Source organism: Electrophorus electricus, chromosome 7, assembly GCF_013358815.1.
Source record: "Electrophorus electricus isolate fEleEle1 chromosome 7, fEleEle1.pri, whole genome shotgun sequence".
NCBI lineage: Eukaryota > Metazoa > Chordata > Actinopteri > Gymnotiformes > Gymnotidae > Electrophorus > Electrophorus electricus.
In genome coordinates this window covers 12029800-12046750 of record NC_049541.1, presented here as the reverse complement: position 1 = coordinate 12046750, position 16951 = coordinate 12029800, and the positions used below count along the sequence as shown (strand labels likewise).

The 16951-nt window shown below is 40.5% G+C and overlaps 2 protein-coding genes across 3 annotated transcripts in view; both read left to right on the top strand.

Annotated features, from left to right (window-relative positions):
- The first annotated feature begins 380 nt into the window (after positions 1-380).
- On the top strand, positions 381-1914 carry ndufa12 (NADH:ubiquinone oxidoreductase subunit A12). The gene is made up of 4 exons (XM_027020689.1): positions 381-498; positions 694-776; positions 1344-1431; positions 1614-1914. Exons 1-4 carry the CDS (start codon positions 410-412, stop codon positions 1786-1788), a joined length of 435 nt encoding a protein of 144 aa, XP_026876490.1. The 5' UTR covers positions 381-409; the 3' UTR covers positions 1789-1914.
- Positions 1915-8351: 6437 nt separating this feature from the next.
- The window catches only part of tmcc3 (transmembrane and coiled-coil domain family 3), a 15320-nt gene continuing 6720 nt past the window's right edge, over positions 8352-16951 (top strand). Inside the window, exon 1 of one of the 2 annotated variants that reach the window (XM_027020679.2) lies at positions 8352-8837. In XM_027020679.2, coding sequence (XP_026876480.2) covers positions 8772-8837 — 66 coding nt within the window. In that variant the 5' untranslated portion in view covers positions 8352-8771. The remainder of the gene's footprint in view (positions 8838-16951) is intronic. The other variant, XM_027020678.2, reaches the window with a different exon arrangement.

Sequence of the window (16951 nt, the reverse complement as noted above, 5' to 3'; positions counted from 1 at the left end):
TTTTCACCTTTGTCTACTTTGTTCTTTTTATTGTGTTTAACTTGGTAGTGAAAGATGAAACTTTAAAAGTAGAAGGAAAGTGTATAAAATGTGCTTCAAAATATTTTTTCTAGTTATTCTTAGCAATATTTGTACTAACCTCAGTACTTTTGTTAAATACATTATTGTACTATATTTGTACTATATCAAGTCACTATATTTATACACGACTATATTCCTTGTTGTGCAACAAATTAGCCAGCTGTGGCAGGTTAAACTTATAAATAGCGCAGAGTAATAATATATTAATCAGCCTACTAAACACTAGCAAAGCCTTTCTGGTAGAACTAACGGTACTAAACACAACAAACCGTGTGCCCGGTCGGAACTTTGTGTACGACAGTCCCTCCGCTTTTAGTGTCCGTTTGCTATGGCAGAGTATGTTAACGTACTTCGAAGGGCCGTGAGCCAAATAACTGGGCATGGTGGGGTCAGGGGTTTGTTCCTGCAGTTTTTCAGGTAGGTGTTGAATAGAAATGTGTAGTAACAGCATTTATGGAAAATAGTGGCAGTTGAATGTAAGAAAACAGCGACAAAGCAGAACCTCCCGATGACCTTTCTGAATAGGTGCTAACCCGTTACTAGCTTAGCTAGTTAGCATCTGTGTGAGTGTTTTTGGTTCTACTGTAAATTCTGATTAAATACCGTTAACAGGGTAAATGACATGAAGACAGGAGCATTGGTCGGCATCGACAAATACGGTAACAAGTACTACGAGGACAACCGATATTTCTTTGGTAAGGTCGAAGAAGCTTTATCCTAGCTAACCTAGTCAGGTTTGAATCGGTGATGCTGTCGTTAGTTATTTAACCTAGCTAGGGTAAGCTAACCTAGCTATAATATAAGTCTTATTTTTATCTCAGTACAGTGGTTCTCAAAACCATTTTACGTGTTTTGCAGCGACGCTTTATATGCATAGATGCAAGTGCAAGTCAAACCTATTCCACTTAATAGCTACGTCGGAAGTACAAGCATTTTTGTGCGTTGAAGAAATGCAGTCGGGACAAAATAGTGCACCAAAATAGTATGCTATTGAAGTTACCTGCTATAACTTATATTGATTTGATAGTGTCCAAGATGTGCTCCAGTTGTTTGTTCATGTCCCACAAATGGGAAATTGCAAAACGGTAATGTAGTATGTGGATAAGAGGTGAAACCCAGATATTTAAGTGTCTTTTTAAAGTATGTCATTTCTCCCATGTCCTGTACCACAAATAAACCATTTGTATAAATGAATTCTTGGTCCTATAATTGTCATTATAGAAAGTCAAGTATCTGCATCTTGATTTGGCTGATTTCTCCAGGCCGTCATCGATGGGTTATCTACACCACAGAGATGAATGGCAAAAGGACATTGTGGGATGTTGATGGCAGCATGGTGCCTCCAGAATGGTAAAAGACTTTTTGCACATGTTGTAACATCTGTGCTATATTATCATTCTTCAAAGTACACAGAATGACATCCGTCTTGTGTGAGATGTGCATCCTTTAAAAAAAAAAACTTAGTTGTATTTGGTCTGCTGTTAATGCAAATATCTGACTGTACTATTCTCTCTCTGTCTGTATCTCTTTAGGCATCGCTGGCTGCACTGCATGACTGATGACCCTCCCACCACTCATCCTCCTGAGCCCAAGAAATTCCTAGCAAAGGTTCACCAGATCAACGTGAGCGGGACTAAAGATTGTTATGTTCCATATTCCACAACCCCCAAGAAGATACATGAGTGGGTGCCCAAGGTCGGGCAATAGTGACCCTCACACCTCTCCCTCAAATGGCTTTGGCCCTCCTTTTTGTCCCATATTCTATCTGAGCATTCTGTAAATTATAGCTGACATTTATAATTGTAAATGAATAAAAACTACAAAGTGCCACTATGTCTGTAGAGTTTGTTACATCATCAAAAAAGTATGTGTTGGTGCTTTTATTTGAGTAGAAATGATTTCAGAGCTGAGAGGTGCTAGTTGTTTGTCATATAGTTATCTGACATGGAGAGAAGGTGTTTGTGAGGGTGCATTAACTATACAGGGTTCTCTCAAATCTTACAAATAGCTAGACTTTGCAAAGATAACTGTGACAGGAAGTTGTAGTGGGTGTTGTTCAGTCCTCCCATGTTTTTCAGTATTTCAGTTTTGTGTCGTATTAAAGATGGTTTACCAAAATGAGTGGGACCGGCTCTCCAAACCTCATAGGTCATCAGTGTTGCTGATAGGAAATGAATCTGAATTTTATTAACTCTTGATATATGAATCAAGAGTTACCTGCTAAGAGGACAGTTGAAATAGGGGATATTTAGTAATGGTGATGTGATCTAGTTCTGTTATTGTATGTGTCAGTGGTTTCTTGTAAAAGTCTGTTTTAATGGTACTCTTAAAGAGCTGAGCCTGCAGAAAAGAATTGCTTTCCAGTGGAGGGCACTGCGTTCCATGTTTCAGCATTTTGCTGACTTCATCTTCATATTTCTGAAGGCAAAATGACGACTCTTCTCATCAAAAATTAAATCAAACGTGCATCTATCAACACTTTTACAAACATGTATAATGTATATTTCACATTAAGGATTTATGAGATGAAAAACTGTCATGAACTATCTTTAAGAGTAAAGAAGCTTACGCAAAATCCTGAGTTAACGTTTGGATTGACTGCACCTGCACAGTCTTATGTTCATTACCAGGTTTATGCAAGCATGTGCTTCTGCTTTTTTGCCCACTCTTTCACATACCCTCTGTAATGGCTATCTGAGGTTATTAATTATGGATACACACCCCAGCAGGGTGCAGTCTCACACTGAGAAGGGAGTTTAAATTTTCATGCTCCTTCAAAAGACACCTGTTTGCCAGTGGACCAGCCTAGGACATACCAGTCAGTGGACACTAAATCCTAAAGGCACATTATGGATATGGTCATTGCTGTTTTAATATGTTTGCCAGACATTTTTTAAGGGTTGGACTGATGTTATATTACCTTAGGTAAAAATAGGAACAATATTGGTGTGGTGTTTGATGTAAACTGAAATCAATGTCACTGCTGAGCAAATATACTGGTTTTATGTGAACATTATGTTAAGATAATAATGTATCGTACAAAAGAGACATCTGCCCTCATTCCTACACACCTCATTTGGTAAATATAGCAACGTCCCAGTTAGAACATTATGTGTGTTCTCTCTTTCTCGTTTGCTCATTCACTCACACTTCCTTCCTCTTCATCAGGACACATCACACTTCTTGTAGGTGCAGTACAGATTCCTGGATGTTTTTGAGAGTTACATATTGATATGAATAAAGGGAGGCTTTTACTGGTGAGTAGTAAGCTTGATTTGTTTTAGAAGGCTTTATTTTATTGTTAATTTAATGGACTAATGTAGAACACGTTTTATGCAAGACCTGTCAAAGATGCCACTCTCACATAGTGTGAAGTTTTGCTTATTCCAGTATAACTGGGATTTTTTTGAGGTGTCTCTTTGGCAATGACAGCGATGTCATTCGTGTAGATAAACACATTTTCATGACCAATTGTAATGTTATGAATGCTTGGAGAATTCTCCAAGTTTCTGACCCACAAGGCAGGTCTGTCCACCTTTAAAAAGTTGTATGTGCACACAGACAGCTGTATTCATCTATAATTCACCAGAATGTGAGAGGCAGCAACCTAAATCATTAATAAAGTGGCAGCACGACTCCAAATCAAATCACCGTAGTTAAAGCAAAATATCCACTCATCAGTGTAGCTGAAATAGTGGCTCTAGTACATGTGTGTGTATACATGCTTAATGGCTCATTTTATCTTTTTAATCAGAGGACCAGAAGTTCTAAATAGTCATGTGACATAATGCAGGCGAGTATGGTGGACAAAAGGGAATGGGGTCTGCTGTTCAAACCCCCTGAGTACTCTTTTTATCTGCTCTTTTGCTTTTTATCTGCTCTTTTGCTTTTTATCTGCTCTTTTGCTTTTTATCCGTTCCTTTTGGGTTCACCCCCACCCCCAAGCAGCAATAAAAGAAGTAAGAGTATGTATGTCTATGTAGTTATTTTATTCAAGTTGATGCCATTAATTAATTAAGAGAAGGGGGGGGGGAGTATTGTACACTTAGACCTCTTTATTAGTTTCCATCAACTAATAATATACAGTTATGTGCAAATTAATAGCAGTCTAACATCACTAATGTATTTAATTACTGATTTTGTCAGAAAGACAAAATCTCCTAAATGGGTTTTTGTGCTAACTGGTAAAATAGCGTGTTACAGTCATTAAACCACTGCTAACCTATGCTGGGGCGGGGTGTCAGGAATTATTTTTAGTGAGGGTTAGTTGTGTTTCCTAAAGAGCCACATGATTAAGGGACAGAGACAGGAAGTGCCATAGAAAACATAGGGAAACAAACAAACAAACTTTCAAGGCCTCCACAAACGTGTGTCAGAAAGGATAATACAGCAAGGGAAAAAATTCATGACTAGGTGTAGCCGAGTAATGGGGAACCAACAGAATCAACGGTCATGACATGCACGCTGCTAATTGGGTGTAATTGAATCATTTAATGAAAGGGGCGCATTCAAATTAATAGCAGTGTGGTGTTCAATTAGTGAAGTCATTCATTCTATGAAGAAACAGGTGTGAATTATGGCCATTGTTTAAAGAAGGAGGGCAGCAAATGTTGTACCTGCTGGTTTTAGCCCTGGCTCAGTGAGTAAAATGGGTTGTTACAGACCTTGTACTGAAGGAGAAAGCACTTTGATCAAGAAGTTGATTAGAGAGGGGAAAACTTATAAAGAAGTGCAGAAAATAATTGGCTGCTCAGCTAAAATGATCTCAAATGCTTTAAAATGGCAAACAAAACCCGAAACGTGGTAGGAAAAGAAATATTACCATCCGCGTAGATCATAGAAGAACAAGCATGGCAAAGAAACATCCAATGATCAGCTCCAGGGAAATCAAAGAAGATCTTCAGTTACCTGTGAGCACTGCAACAATCAGAAGACTCCTACATGAAGCCAAACTATTTGCAAGAAACCCTCGTAAAGTACCATTGCTGAAAAAAAGATGTGTTAAAAAAGTTAGTTTGCCAAAGAACACATTGACTGGCCTAAAGAGAAGTAGTGCAACATTCTATGGACAGATGAGAGCAAGATTGTTCTTATTGGGTCTAAAGGCCATACAGTTTGTGAGATGACCCATAAACACTTAATTCAAGCCACAGTATACTGTGAAGACTGTAAAACATGGAGGTGCAAGCATAATGGTTTAGGGATGTTTCTCATACTTTGGAGTCGGACCCATTTATCGCATACCAGGCACCATGGACCAGTTTGAATATATCAAAATACTGGAAAAGGTCATGTTGCCTTATGGTGAAGAAGAAATGCCCTTGAAATGGGTGTTTCAGCAGGACAATGACCCCAAACACACCAGCAAGTGGGCAACATCCAGATTCCAGACTAACAAGATTTATATTATGAAGTGGCCAGCCCAATCCCCAGACCTCAATCTGATTGAGAATTTGTTGAGTGACACCAAAATGCTGTTTTTGATGCAAAACCCGAGAATGCAGAAGAACTGTGGAATGTAGTCCAGTCAGCTTGGGCTGCAATATCTGTTTGCAGGTGTCAGATGTGAGTTGACTCCATGCCACACAGATGTAAAGCAGTTATCAGAAATAAAGGTTATACAACTAAATATTAGTTCAGTGATCAACAGAAAAGCTAAATCTGTAAAAAAAAAAATAAAAAAACCTTTCAGTTTATACTCTATATATTCGAGTTTGTAAATGAAAATGAAGACACCGGTATTTTTTTTGAACAGCCCATTATTCTTTTTTCTTCATTTTCAGTTGAAAAAGTGATATTTCGTTCATGTTTACATTTGGAATTGAATGTGCAGTGCTCCCAATGCCTTTGTGTATATAAGGAAATAAATGCTATTATGAGGATTTAGCTTTTTCTCAGATGTTTTAAACACACTGCTATTATTTTGCACATAACTGTAAGTGAAAGTGTTTGGTCAGTGTGGTCAGCCAGTAGACATACACATTGCATGTCACCTCACTGATGCTCTGGATGGTCCTTATACAATACTACAGTCTCACTAATCCAGAGGAGGGAACCCTTCAAAATCTATCCATTATTCTTGCTGTTTAATAGTTTTGAGAACCATCACAATGGTGTCTGCCTGTCTGCTTTGTAAAGATTTTGTCAGCCACATCTTTATGCATGGGAAGCTTATCCACAGGCTTTTAGGCTGTTAAAAGCTTGATCGAATCTAAATGGCAGTGAAAATGTCCTCTAATGGCAGTAAAGAGCCTAAAAGCTATCTCCTAAATGGGTTTTTGTGCTAACTGGTAAAATAGTGTGTTACAGCCATTAAACCACTGCTAACCTATGCTGGGGCGGGGTGTCAGGAATTATTTTTAGTGAGGGTTAGTTGTGTTTCCTAAAGAGCCACATGATTAAGGGACAGAGACAGGAAGTGCCATAGAAAACATAGGGAAACAAACAAACAAACTTTCAAGGCCTCCACAAACGTGTGTGAGAAAGAAGGGGGCACCTTGAGATTATTTATACTAATTTTGGAATTTAAAAAAAACAACTTCTTGTATAAATATGGCAAATCTCATACAGGTAAAGAGTTAGACAGAAAGAAGTCCAAATGTCTACCATGTCTTTATGCAAATTAGATTTGCCTTAAAATAAGTAGTTTTCTACATTATAATGGTGGAAACTACCACAATGTGGCGGACTGTCAGAGAACGGTGGTGAACAGGGCCGTTCATAATATGTCATGCAAACTACATGATATTGCAGTGCAACCAACAAACTAACAAATTCAGCTTTGTATGCACCGTGTTGAAGAAAATGACAGTGACACTGGAGTGTAAAATGGTGCTGAGATTGACCCAAAGCCCTACACTGGCCCACTGTCCAAGAGTGACTGGCACTGGAATGTTCAGCATGGCAATGTATATGAGGAGAAACACATCAAGCACAGTTATCCAGGCAAAATGTGCACCTAACAAATATTCCACTGTGAACATGATGTTTTCACTAAAAATGCTCCAGTAACTTTGTTAGGGTGGTGTAGTTTTGTACATGAGTGCCCCAGTAACTTTGATAGGGTGGTGTAGTTTTAGTATATGAATGTCCCAGTAACTTTGGTATGGTGGTGTAGTTTTTGTATATGAGTGTCCCAGTAACTTTGGTAGACAGTTGTTTCTATAAGAGGCTTTTTTATGACTGACAGACACATACATTATTCATACAGTTCCATTTTTATGTCTTCATATGTCTCAGATTTAATCTAATAAATTCACATTTCCCATCCCACTCACTCCATTGGACTGCTGTCACTGAGTTAGTGTGTGTGTGTGTGTGTGTTAGAGAGAAAGAGAGAGAGAGTGTTATGAGTGGGGTGACTGAGCAGAGTGAGCAGTAGGAGTACTTGAGTGGATAATGGAATTTGACCTGCTGTCAAACATCTGATTAATCTAGCCACCCGTTGGCACATGCACACACACAATGTGTCATTTTAGGAAAACCGGTTTAACTGGTTGTGTGTGTGTGTGTGTGTGTGTGTGTGTGTGTGTGTGTGTGTGTGTGTGAGTGCATGTATGCACATGCATTTAAATCAGATCGTTTAAATTTCATAACTCATTACTCTGTCCTATTCAGTGCCTGTGAGTAGGGCTCTTTGAGAACCCTGTTTCAGTTTGAGGGCAGTTTTAAGACAGTGCTATAAAGACAGTTTGAAGATTCATATATTTTAAGACAGTTTGAAGACTCATATATAAAACAGCAGTTTTCATGTGTGTTCCTCTGTGGTGTGTTTTAAGATTCAAGTGATGCTTTGATCTATTGTCCTTTCGTTACCTTTCACCCCGTAGTCCTGTGTTCAGACAGGATTTCTGTGGTTTAGCGCAAAGGATTTATGAAGGGAGAATTACAATGCAATGCTCGAACTGCACAGGGTAACATTCTGCACGGGAAAAGAGGGTCACTGAACTAATTCACATGCACGAGCCAAATGTTTACTCGTAAAATAGAGCGCCTTAATTAAAATTAATGATCACAGCAAAAACAACCATTAGAACCTACACCATATAGCACACTATGACTACAGATGAGATTCTTAATCCGACCAATATACAACAAATAAAGGACCAACAAACGAATTTGGCTGGGGCATGTCCGTTTGCAGATGCAGAACTGGACAGCTGCCGTTACAAAAATGTAAATGCTCGTAGGGTTCACAATAAATACTTAATTTCTCTAATTATTACTGAAACATAACAAACACGCACTCCACCCCGCGGGCAGTCTGCGGTAGTGAGAAAATCCACCGCGTTTGTCCTTCTTGTGGACTGCATGGAGCAGGAAACCTACACGGACTTATTCCAATAGAGGACTTATTCCAGCATGGCAGGAAATGTTTCAGCTCAAGGTCCAACACCAACGATTTTTGTTCCTATCGCGGCTGTAAAGTGACTCGTTTCGACGGTGCTGCCAGGTAAGTTAGCGAGTCGTTGCCGCCCCGCCTTCATTCGCTCTCCCGTTACACCGGTTACAAGTGGGTGGGTACGCGCGCGGCTCGAAGGGCATATGTTGCGTCCCGGTTGAGCTCTAGCGGATTACCACGCGGGGGACTACCGAGAGCGCTCGCCTCGTAACTCCAGAGACGATGTAACGGAACCGGCGAGCAAAGGACGGCGCACACGCCAATCTGACCGGTACCGGTGGAGGGAACTATGCCTGGCGCCGACACTGCGACGGAGAAAAGTTCACCCGAAGTTACCAGAGACTCCGAGGAAATGGTAAACCCCGTCTCAGTCTTGTCCGGTTGACCACGCTTCTCTTCAGAATGTGGAGTTTGCCGTTTATCTTGTTATTCGCTAATTTGCCGAAGCGAAAGTTGCCTTTTCTTTTCACTAGCCTAACTACAGTTTCGTGGCAACATTACAGCGCTGGCGGAAACTGCACTGTAATATCTGGGGTTGTTTTTGCAAGCTGGCCACCATGTCGCTTGCACTCACATGACCGCCTCTTCCCTCGCAGGATAACCACATATCTTTTAACCTAAGTGACAAGTAGCTAATGCAAAACAACACAGCACGCTTCCAGTATACATTAGAATGAGCTTTGTTATCTCTCTCTCTCTCTCTCTCTCTCTCTCTCTCTCTCTCTCTCTCTCTCTCTCTCTCTCTCTCTCATGTGTGAGATAGATCGATCGATCGATAGATAGATAGATCGATCGATAGATAGAAATAGATAGATAGAGCCAAAAAGTGTTCATTGAAAACGTAATGAAAGCAATAAATAAATAAATCCAACAAAATAGTTTGTTTAGTAAAATCTAAATTGTGTTGCAGAGGTTCACTTGACATATTTCTTTGGTAATTTGCCACGAAACCCAAGTTTGACGGGTTAAACTGCTTTTTTCTCCACCTAAACGGAGTCTCAGTTGTGATCAGTTTGTCCGTCTCTGATGGCAAAGCGAAATCTGAGTAGACAGTTTAGTCGACCACTGCACCAGCCGGGTACCACACACACAGGGTAACACACGCACACACAATAGAGTATACTACTCTGTGGCGTGCGACCGAACGGCGCTCGAGCGAGTCGGCCTGTTGTTACAGGAACAAGCGCTCCATTTAGGCTGATTCTTGCAGTGGCCTTTATGCGCCCCCGGTATTGGCACACAGGCATTGCCGGTTTGAATGAAGAGAATCACCAGGGATGTGTTACAAAAGGCTTTTGCTAGAACAAACATGTCAGCCGTGTTATTTTGAGATTTTGTATAGTAGAATATAGTTTCTGGTGGACAGTTAATTTTTAGCATAATCCTTCCAAACGAGTGTGTGTGTGTGTGTGTGTGTGTGTGTGTGTGTGTGTGTGTGTGTGTGCGTGCATGCAGGCTCATTAGAGCAATCATTTCCATATTGCAACCCATTGCAGTATCAGTATTGTAAAGGTCAGTACTGCAATAACAATTAACAAATTATATATTGTGCATTCCTGTCTCCCGGGGCCTTGTTTTAACTTATCTCCTGTTTGTTTCTTGCTTATGACTATGATCATGCGGACGTACAGACTGTTGTTCTTGTAAGGACATGGGTCGCTATCAGTGTTATGTATTGTTCTGCGTTCTCACATTGTTGCCAGGGCAACACGTGGAATTCCCCCAGCCCTTGAGGTCTCCAGAATGGACTGCGGCAGTCTGCCCATTGCCCTGCAGTCAGAGGTTTAGTCTGTTTCTTCACACATACACACACTCGAATTACTTCAAAGGCCAAAGAAACAAACCAAACCAAACCTAGGCTAACTGGATTAGGGTAGCTTGCATACCTAATAGAATAAAATGAAAGAGCAGTCGGCTTCCATATTTTTTTAATACCAGGGAAAAGGCATTCAAGGAAAATGGCATCCAGATTCTCAAGAATCCAACAGATTCTCAATAATTATGGCAAGAAGTGACCAGCGTGAATTTAGACAACAGTATCAAAGTGCTTTAAGCTCGTATGACAGACTTCAGCAATTTTTACACAACTGCTTATCTGCAACAAAGTACATGGTTAGTGTATTAAAACATTAACAAACATCCATGCACTCATTCTGTGTGCCACTCAGCCACAAAATACACACACAGCCCCAAGTGACATTTCAAATTAAGTTGTTTGTCTTTCTCGTTCATTGTCCCTCTGTCTCCCTCTCTCCTTCGCTATCTCCATCACTAAATTATTCGTGTTTATGTCCTCATGGTGACCCTGTGGTCTTCTATAACTTACAGCTCATCTATATTTTATGTGTCTGTGTGTTTGTGATCTCATGCATGAGACCAGATGAGACACTGGTACTGGCAGTATCCCAGGGTCCTCTGGGAAGGCAGATTTGTGGGTGTCTTGGGGGAGGGGCGCCTTTGTCAGTGCCTGTGTTCTCTCTGTCCCCACCTCTGGCCCTTTCTTGCCCTCCATGCTATAGCTTTTAGTTATTAGGTCATTATAGCTGTGGTTAATAGTCCAGCTGTTCCAGTTTGACATCACAGGTGTGAACACATCTGCACTGGAAACTCTGGGTGCTCCTTTAAAGGTTTCACATTTAAGTACAACAATAGTAGCTGCAGTAACAACCCTGTGACCCTTTGATATCTGTTCATTAGAGCTGGTTTAGTCAGATGAGAGTGAGTATGTGTGTGTGTATGTGTGTATGTGTGTATGTGTGCGTGTGTGCGTGTGTGCGTGCGTGTGTGCGTGCGTGTGTGCGTGTGTGCGTGCGTGTGTGCGTGCGTGTGTGCGTGCGTGCGTGTGTGCGTGTGTGCGTGTGCGTGTGCGTGTGTGTGTGCATGTGTGTGTGCACATGTGTGCGCGAGAAAGAGAGAGTGAGGCAGGCCGGAAGGATAAGACCATGATGTTCAGTTTTGCATGAGCACAGATTTTCTTAACCTCCTCCTGACACATACACGCAAGGACACATACCCTGTTCCTTGCTGCATTTTTTTGATTTACAAATTTAGGAAGACAGAAGGCAATCTCCAATGCTGCATGCCCTCAGGTGTGTGCATGTGTGTGACGCAGAAAAGTATGAAAGGCATGTGTTTGTTCTGTTGATCGTTATCCAACGGCAGCAGACGAAAGAAACTATGTACATGTGTGTGTTTATGTGTGTCGTGCATGTATGCATGTGTGAGATTTAAAATGACAGGTGTTATTTTTGTGGGGTCTCAGGCTACACTAACAAATCAGAAGTTCCACTCAGTCCCATTTCAGATTGTAATTAATGAAACAGGATATCAAAGTATGGAGCAAGTGTTTACCAGCAAAGAAATACAGAAGTTAGAAACCAAAATCCAATATAGCCAGCAAAAGTCAATTATTAAATCAATAAATAGAAAATCACTCCAAATGTAACAAGGTGGGCAGAATGGAGACATCAGAATGGAACACCAAGTTCCTATTGCAATGCATAAATACTCAGTCCTCCCAAAAGGCATGACAGAATCTTACACACACACACACACACACACACACACACACACACACACACACACACACACACACACACACATATATATATATAAACACATATATTTACACAAAACAGTATCATCACATTCTAGAGAATCACAGAATCAATGGAAATAATTAAGAAACATTGATAATTTCACACTGATTACAGGCTGTCAAAACTACAATTGTGTGATATTTTTCCACTGGTTGGATTGTTCTTCTATACCCCTTACCATTAAATCATAGAAGAGTGTTTTCCATTTGAACCAGGTATCTTTACAAGCCTTATTGGAGTCAGTAGTTAATATATACATCCTTTAAATGTAGTGTCTGGGTTAGAATATGGAAATCTGTTTCATTATTTCTTATGCACTCACAGATGAAGCACCAGTTTTATTCTTGTATACTGGTCTACAGTCCTTCAGATCGTCTGGCAGCTGTGAGTGTGAAGTCAATGTGTGATTGTATTTCATGGAAATCCATTTTGTGTATGTGTGTTGACTGTTCCTGTTGTTTTCATCACATTACCTCTAACATGGTGCTTCTCTGATGTTATTATGATCTGAGTGTGTTGACACAAACACACACACACACACACACACACACACACACACACACACACACACACACACACACATACCAAAACTGTGCTGTCAAACCAGATGGTGTATGCGCCATTCCCACCCCCCTAATCTGCCCAGTTGGGTTATGGAGAAGAGACTGCTAATCTATGTTCTGGAAAGAAGGGATTAAACATATGCGAAAAAGATGGTGAGTAGGGAGCGTACGTTAAGATGGGGGTTGGGGGCTGTTTCAGATTTCGCTTGAGGCTAATTTACATATCCTCTTGCATAGTCCTAATCCTGTATCAGAGTTCTGCTGGAAAACAGTTATCTTTGTGGATTAGTCTAACCTGCCTGTAGCGTTTTCATATCAGGAGAGATGAGTTATAGGAAAGAGCTGCTGCCGTCACCTGTGTCTATGTTGCATTGTCCCGTTAGAAAAGACTGACATCTGGGTCTTTTTTTAACTCCTGCTGTCATTGCACACCCACTGCAGTTGGTGATATTTGTTGGCCTATCAGATAATCTTTCTCATGCCCAAACAGCATTTCAGTAGGTTAAAAATGTAGGTGTCCGGTATCTGTAGGTCAAGAGTACATTACTAAGCATGTAATATAATCTTCTTATTGCTTTTTTGAGTTGAGAGAGAAATGTATTGTAATTGGATTAAATTCCACTCAGGTTAATTTACATCTATCTTTATATATGGCAATTAGCAGATACTCTTTTCCAGAGTGACTTCTAAGTTGTCTTCTCAAAGTATCTTTGGTTAGCACAAATTAGTAAGAGTACAAATCTACCCTTAATTGAGACTGCCAGAGCCAAGTGTCTGTGTTGAAATCTAGAAAGAGAGCTACATTACAAAGCAATTCAATGCTATAGACTACAGCACAATTCAAGAGCAATTGCTAAACAAATCAGTTCAGCATTTGAAGACAGCGAGCGACTCCATTGTTCAGACCACAAGCAGGAGTTTATTCCACCAACTGGGTGCTAGGACAGAAGAATCTTGATGCTTTTCTTCCATGGAGCTTGAAGGATGGTGGGTCAAGTCAGATGGTACTTGATGCTCGAAAGGCTCAAGGTACAGATCAGGTTTTGACCATTCCCATCAAGTAGGTGGGAGCAGGTCCATTTTTGACCATGTAGACAAGCGTTAGAGTTTTCAACCGTGTATGAGCTGCCACAGGGAGCCAGTGAAGTGGACAGATTAGTGGAGTGACATAAGCATTGAAGACTAGTTGAGCTGCAGCGTTCTGGATCAGTTGCAAGGGTCTGATTTTTGCATAGAAAGCAATAGTTAAGCCGGGATCTGACGAAAGACTGAACAGGTGCCTGTGTGGAGAACAGAGCAAATTCTCCAACTGTTGAAGAGGAGAAACATGCAAGACAGAGTGAAGTTTGTGACATGACCTGAGAAAGATGGCCATGCACAATTACTTCAGTGTTTCTTGCACTTCAGCGTTCCTTGCACTGGAGTGATCAGTGAGTTCTCAAAAGAGATGGCAAGATCCCCGTGATGACCAGTTGCTCCACTGATGTGTAGCATCTTGGTCTTGCTGGGATTCAGTTTTGGTGGTAAGATGCCATTCATGGGGAGATGTTGGTTAAACATACTGAGATTTATCTAGACTCCTACATGTTAGAATGTGGACAGGACACGATTAGTTTGGCATCAGGATTAGTTAGTCAACATAACAATGGTAGGAGAATGCATGGAAGGAGTTATATATCACCAAGAGAGTGACTGTAGAGAGAACTGTAGAAGAGCCTGAACCCTTATGGGACTCCAGTGGAGAGTCTACATGGAGTGGATGTGGAACCCCTCCATGTTACCTGATACAAGCATCTTTCTAAGGTAGGACATGAACCATTTACATAATAAGCCTGTGATTCAGACTGATATGAGAATCATGTCAGTTGGCCGATCTAGCTGCTTTGAGCTTCTCCATCACTGCAAGTAAGGCATTTTCAGCAGTGTGTGCCAGTTTGAAGCCAGGTAGATTAGGCTCCTGGATCTTAATCTGGCTGGTGTTCCTGGTCTGTGGAGAAGGAGAAAAGTTCAGAAGAGTGACAAGTTACAGACCTTTGTGGTTAAGGCAGGTTCAGAGGTCATTGCTTTTGTTATAACTTTAGTCAAGTGAAATCCAGCAAAATGGCCAAGTTATTTCCAGTATTCTGTGGGATCAGGTTATTCATTGACTTTTGGAAAGAACAGCAATAACTGCATTCACATGAAGTCATTAGGACATGTGTGAAGACTGTGACCATTGTCATGTGCATTGGTATTTAGATTTCCAGTAGCCTGGCATGGTCCTTCAGCTCACTCCATCAGCATAAAAGCCCAGCAGTGTCTCCATGCTTTATGCATGGTGAACTGCAAATTTGAACTGCAGTCTTCCACGCTAAGCTTCTATTCCAGCAACATTTAAAGCAGTAATTCTTAGCTCCAGTCCTGGGGATCCACTGCCCTGTTTATTTTCAAGTTTTCATTACTCCTGATCATCAGTTAATTAGCAAGCCTTTCAAGAATTGGATCAGGTGTGCTAGAAAAGGGAAATTCTGAAACTGTGCAGGGCAGGGAGCCCCAGCATAGGAGCTGAAAGCCTCCAGGATGTACACTGGCATGAGTGTGTCAGGTACTTCTCCAATGCTTGAAACTGTCAAGCCTTGATGCTAGCTCACATATCCAGATCTCCCATTCACTGAAGACATGGACATTAGTTTGTGACTGTTTCCCCCAGCTTCAGTCAGCATCCAAGGTGGTCCCAGATGGTCCTTTCCAGAGGTGGGAAGAGTAGCCAAAAACTGTACTCAAATAAAATTACTGTTACTTTAAAATAATAATTACTCAAGTAAAATAAAAGTAGTCATTATAATTATTGCTTATGTAAGGAAGTATCTGTTGCAAAGACTACTAAAGTAGCGATTTACCTCATTGGAAAACATTTAATGTGTCCCACAAACTAAAATATGAGTTCTCATAGTTCTTTTTATGCTGAATTCAAATCTGTTAAAGATGTTTCTCTCAGGCATGGTTTTTAAGTAAATTTTACATGAAGTGTATGTTACTTATTCATATATTAGGCTGTTATTACATTTAAAATATGTACAATCTTGAACATCCCTCTTAAGTGTCCAGTAATAGTTTGCCAACATAGAGGGGCACCACTTTCCTTGGTGCAGATTTTCCATATACTATACATAACGATATGTGAGTACAATCAGTTGTGAACTATTTTGTCCAAAGTAGCATGGTAAAAGCACTTTGGAAGGTGTCTGCTAAATGCTATACATGCAGATGCAAATATAATGGAACAAAAAACCTATTGTTGATGAATTCTGAAAACTTATTTGGATTCAGCATGCAAAAATACATAATAAACAGCTGTTTTTCTTTGTTCTGGGTCTTTGTCCTACTTAGTTCATGTGTAATTGTAATGGCCCAAGTGGCAGGGAACAGGACACACTGGAGTCCCTCGACGTGGACAAACAGTGGCACTCACACGGAACAGGCAAGGTGAACACAAGCAACGTCTAACACGGAGTCACAACAGGAACACGATGTGCATCACAAACAGCCAGAGACACAACAAAGACCGACAAAGAGCCACACACCAACACCAACAGCGGTTTAAATCAAACACCTACAGACATTACAACAATAAACCATGTGCAGACTGGTTAATAAACCAGACCGGCTGGTTAGATATCCTAACCTACGTTGTCTAGGTAAAAACTGTGCCTGTATGTAGTCAAAAGAAATCTCAATATACAATATCAATAACAAACCTTAATTTTATAACCTTGAAACCTTTATAATCTTGAAAATATACCTCAATATGGGACATGTTTTCCTCATTTCAGAGTTCGTGGCTAGCTAACCATTTTTCCTATATCATTGATGCCACGCTTTACTTTCATATTAATAATGAGAGAGCACCCATTTCACACACAGATATGTGGGCCTTAAAGAAAAGGATATATCGCAAGCTACTTTTCTTAAATGTATTCATTTGCGTCCCGCACCGGACAATGTGCCTGTTGTTCCTTATGTCGGTCTGCTGTCAAGTTGTCTAACCTACTGAATGAAAGTGGTGGTACTCAGTGATCATCTTTAGGGATTTCACTAACCCTCCCACACTCGACAGGTTGTGGCAAAACATACAAAATGTAAAAATAAAATGTAACGGGTGGAACGTTGACGAATATAACAGAGTAAAAGTAAACTTTTTTACTTCACAAATGTACCACAACTTCTAAAAGTACAATTTGTTCAAAAAGTTACTTCCCACCTGTGGTCACCTCGACCTCACTTCCAACCTCATGGACCATCCCATTTCTTGCCATTGGGGCACTTTC

Excerpts from the sequence above, each read along its gene's own strand:
- ndufa12 (XM_027020689.1), top strand. The coding sequence starts at position 410 with ATGGCAGAGTATGTTAACGTACTTCGAAGGGCCGTGAGCCAAATAACT. Across the intron at positions 499-693 it reads TTGTTCCTGCAGTTTTTCAG|GGTAAATGACATGAAGACAG; the intron begins GTAGGTGTTGAA and ends TACCGTTAACAG. Across the intron at positions 1,432-1,613 it reads AGCATGGTGCCTCCAGAATG|GCATCGCTGGCTGCACTGCA; the intron begins GTAAAAGACTTT and ends GTATCTCTTTAG.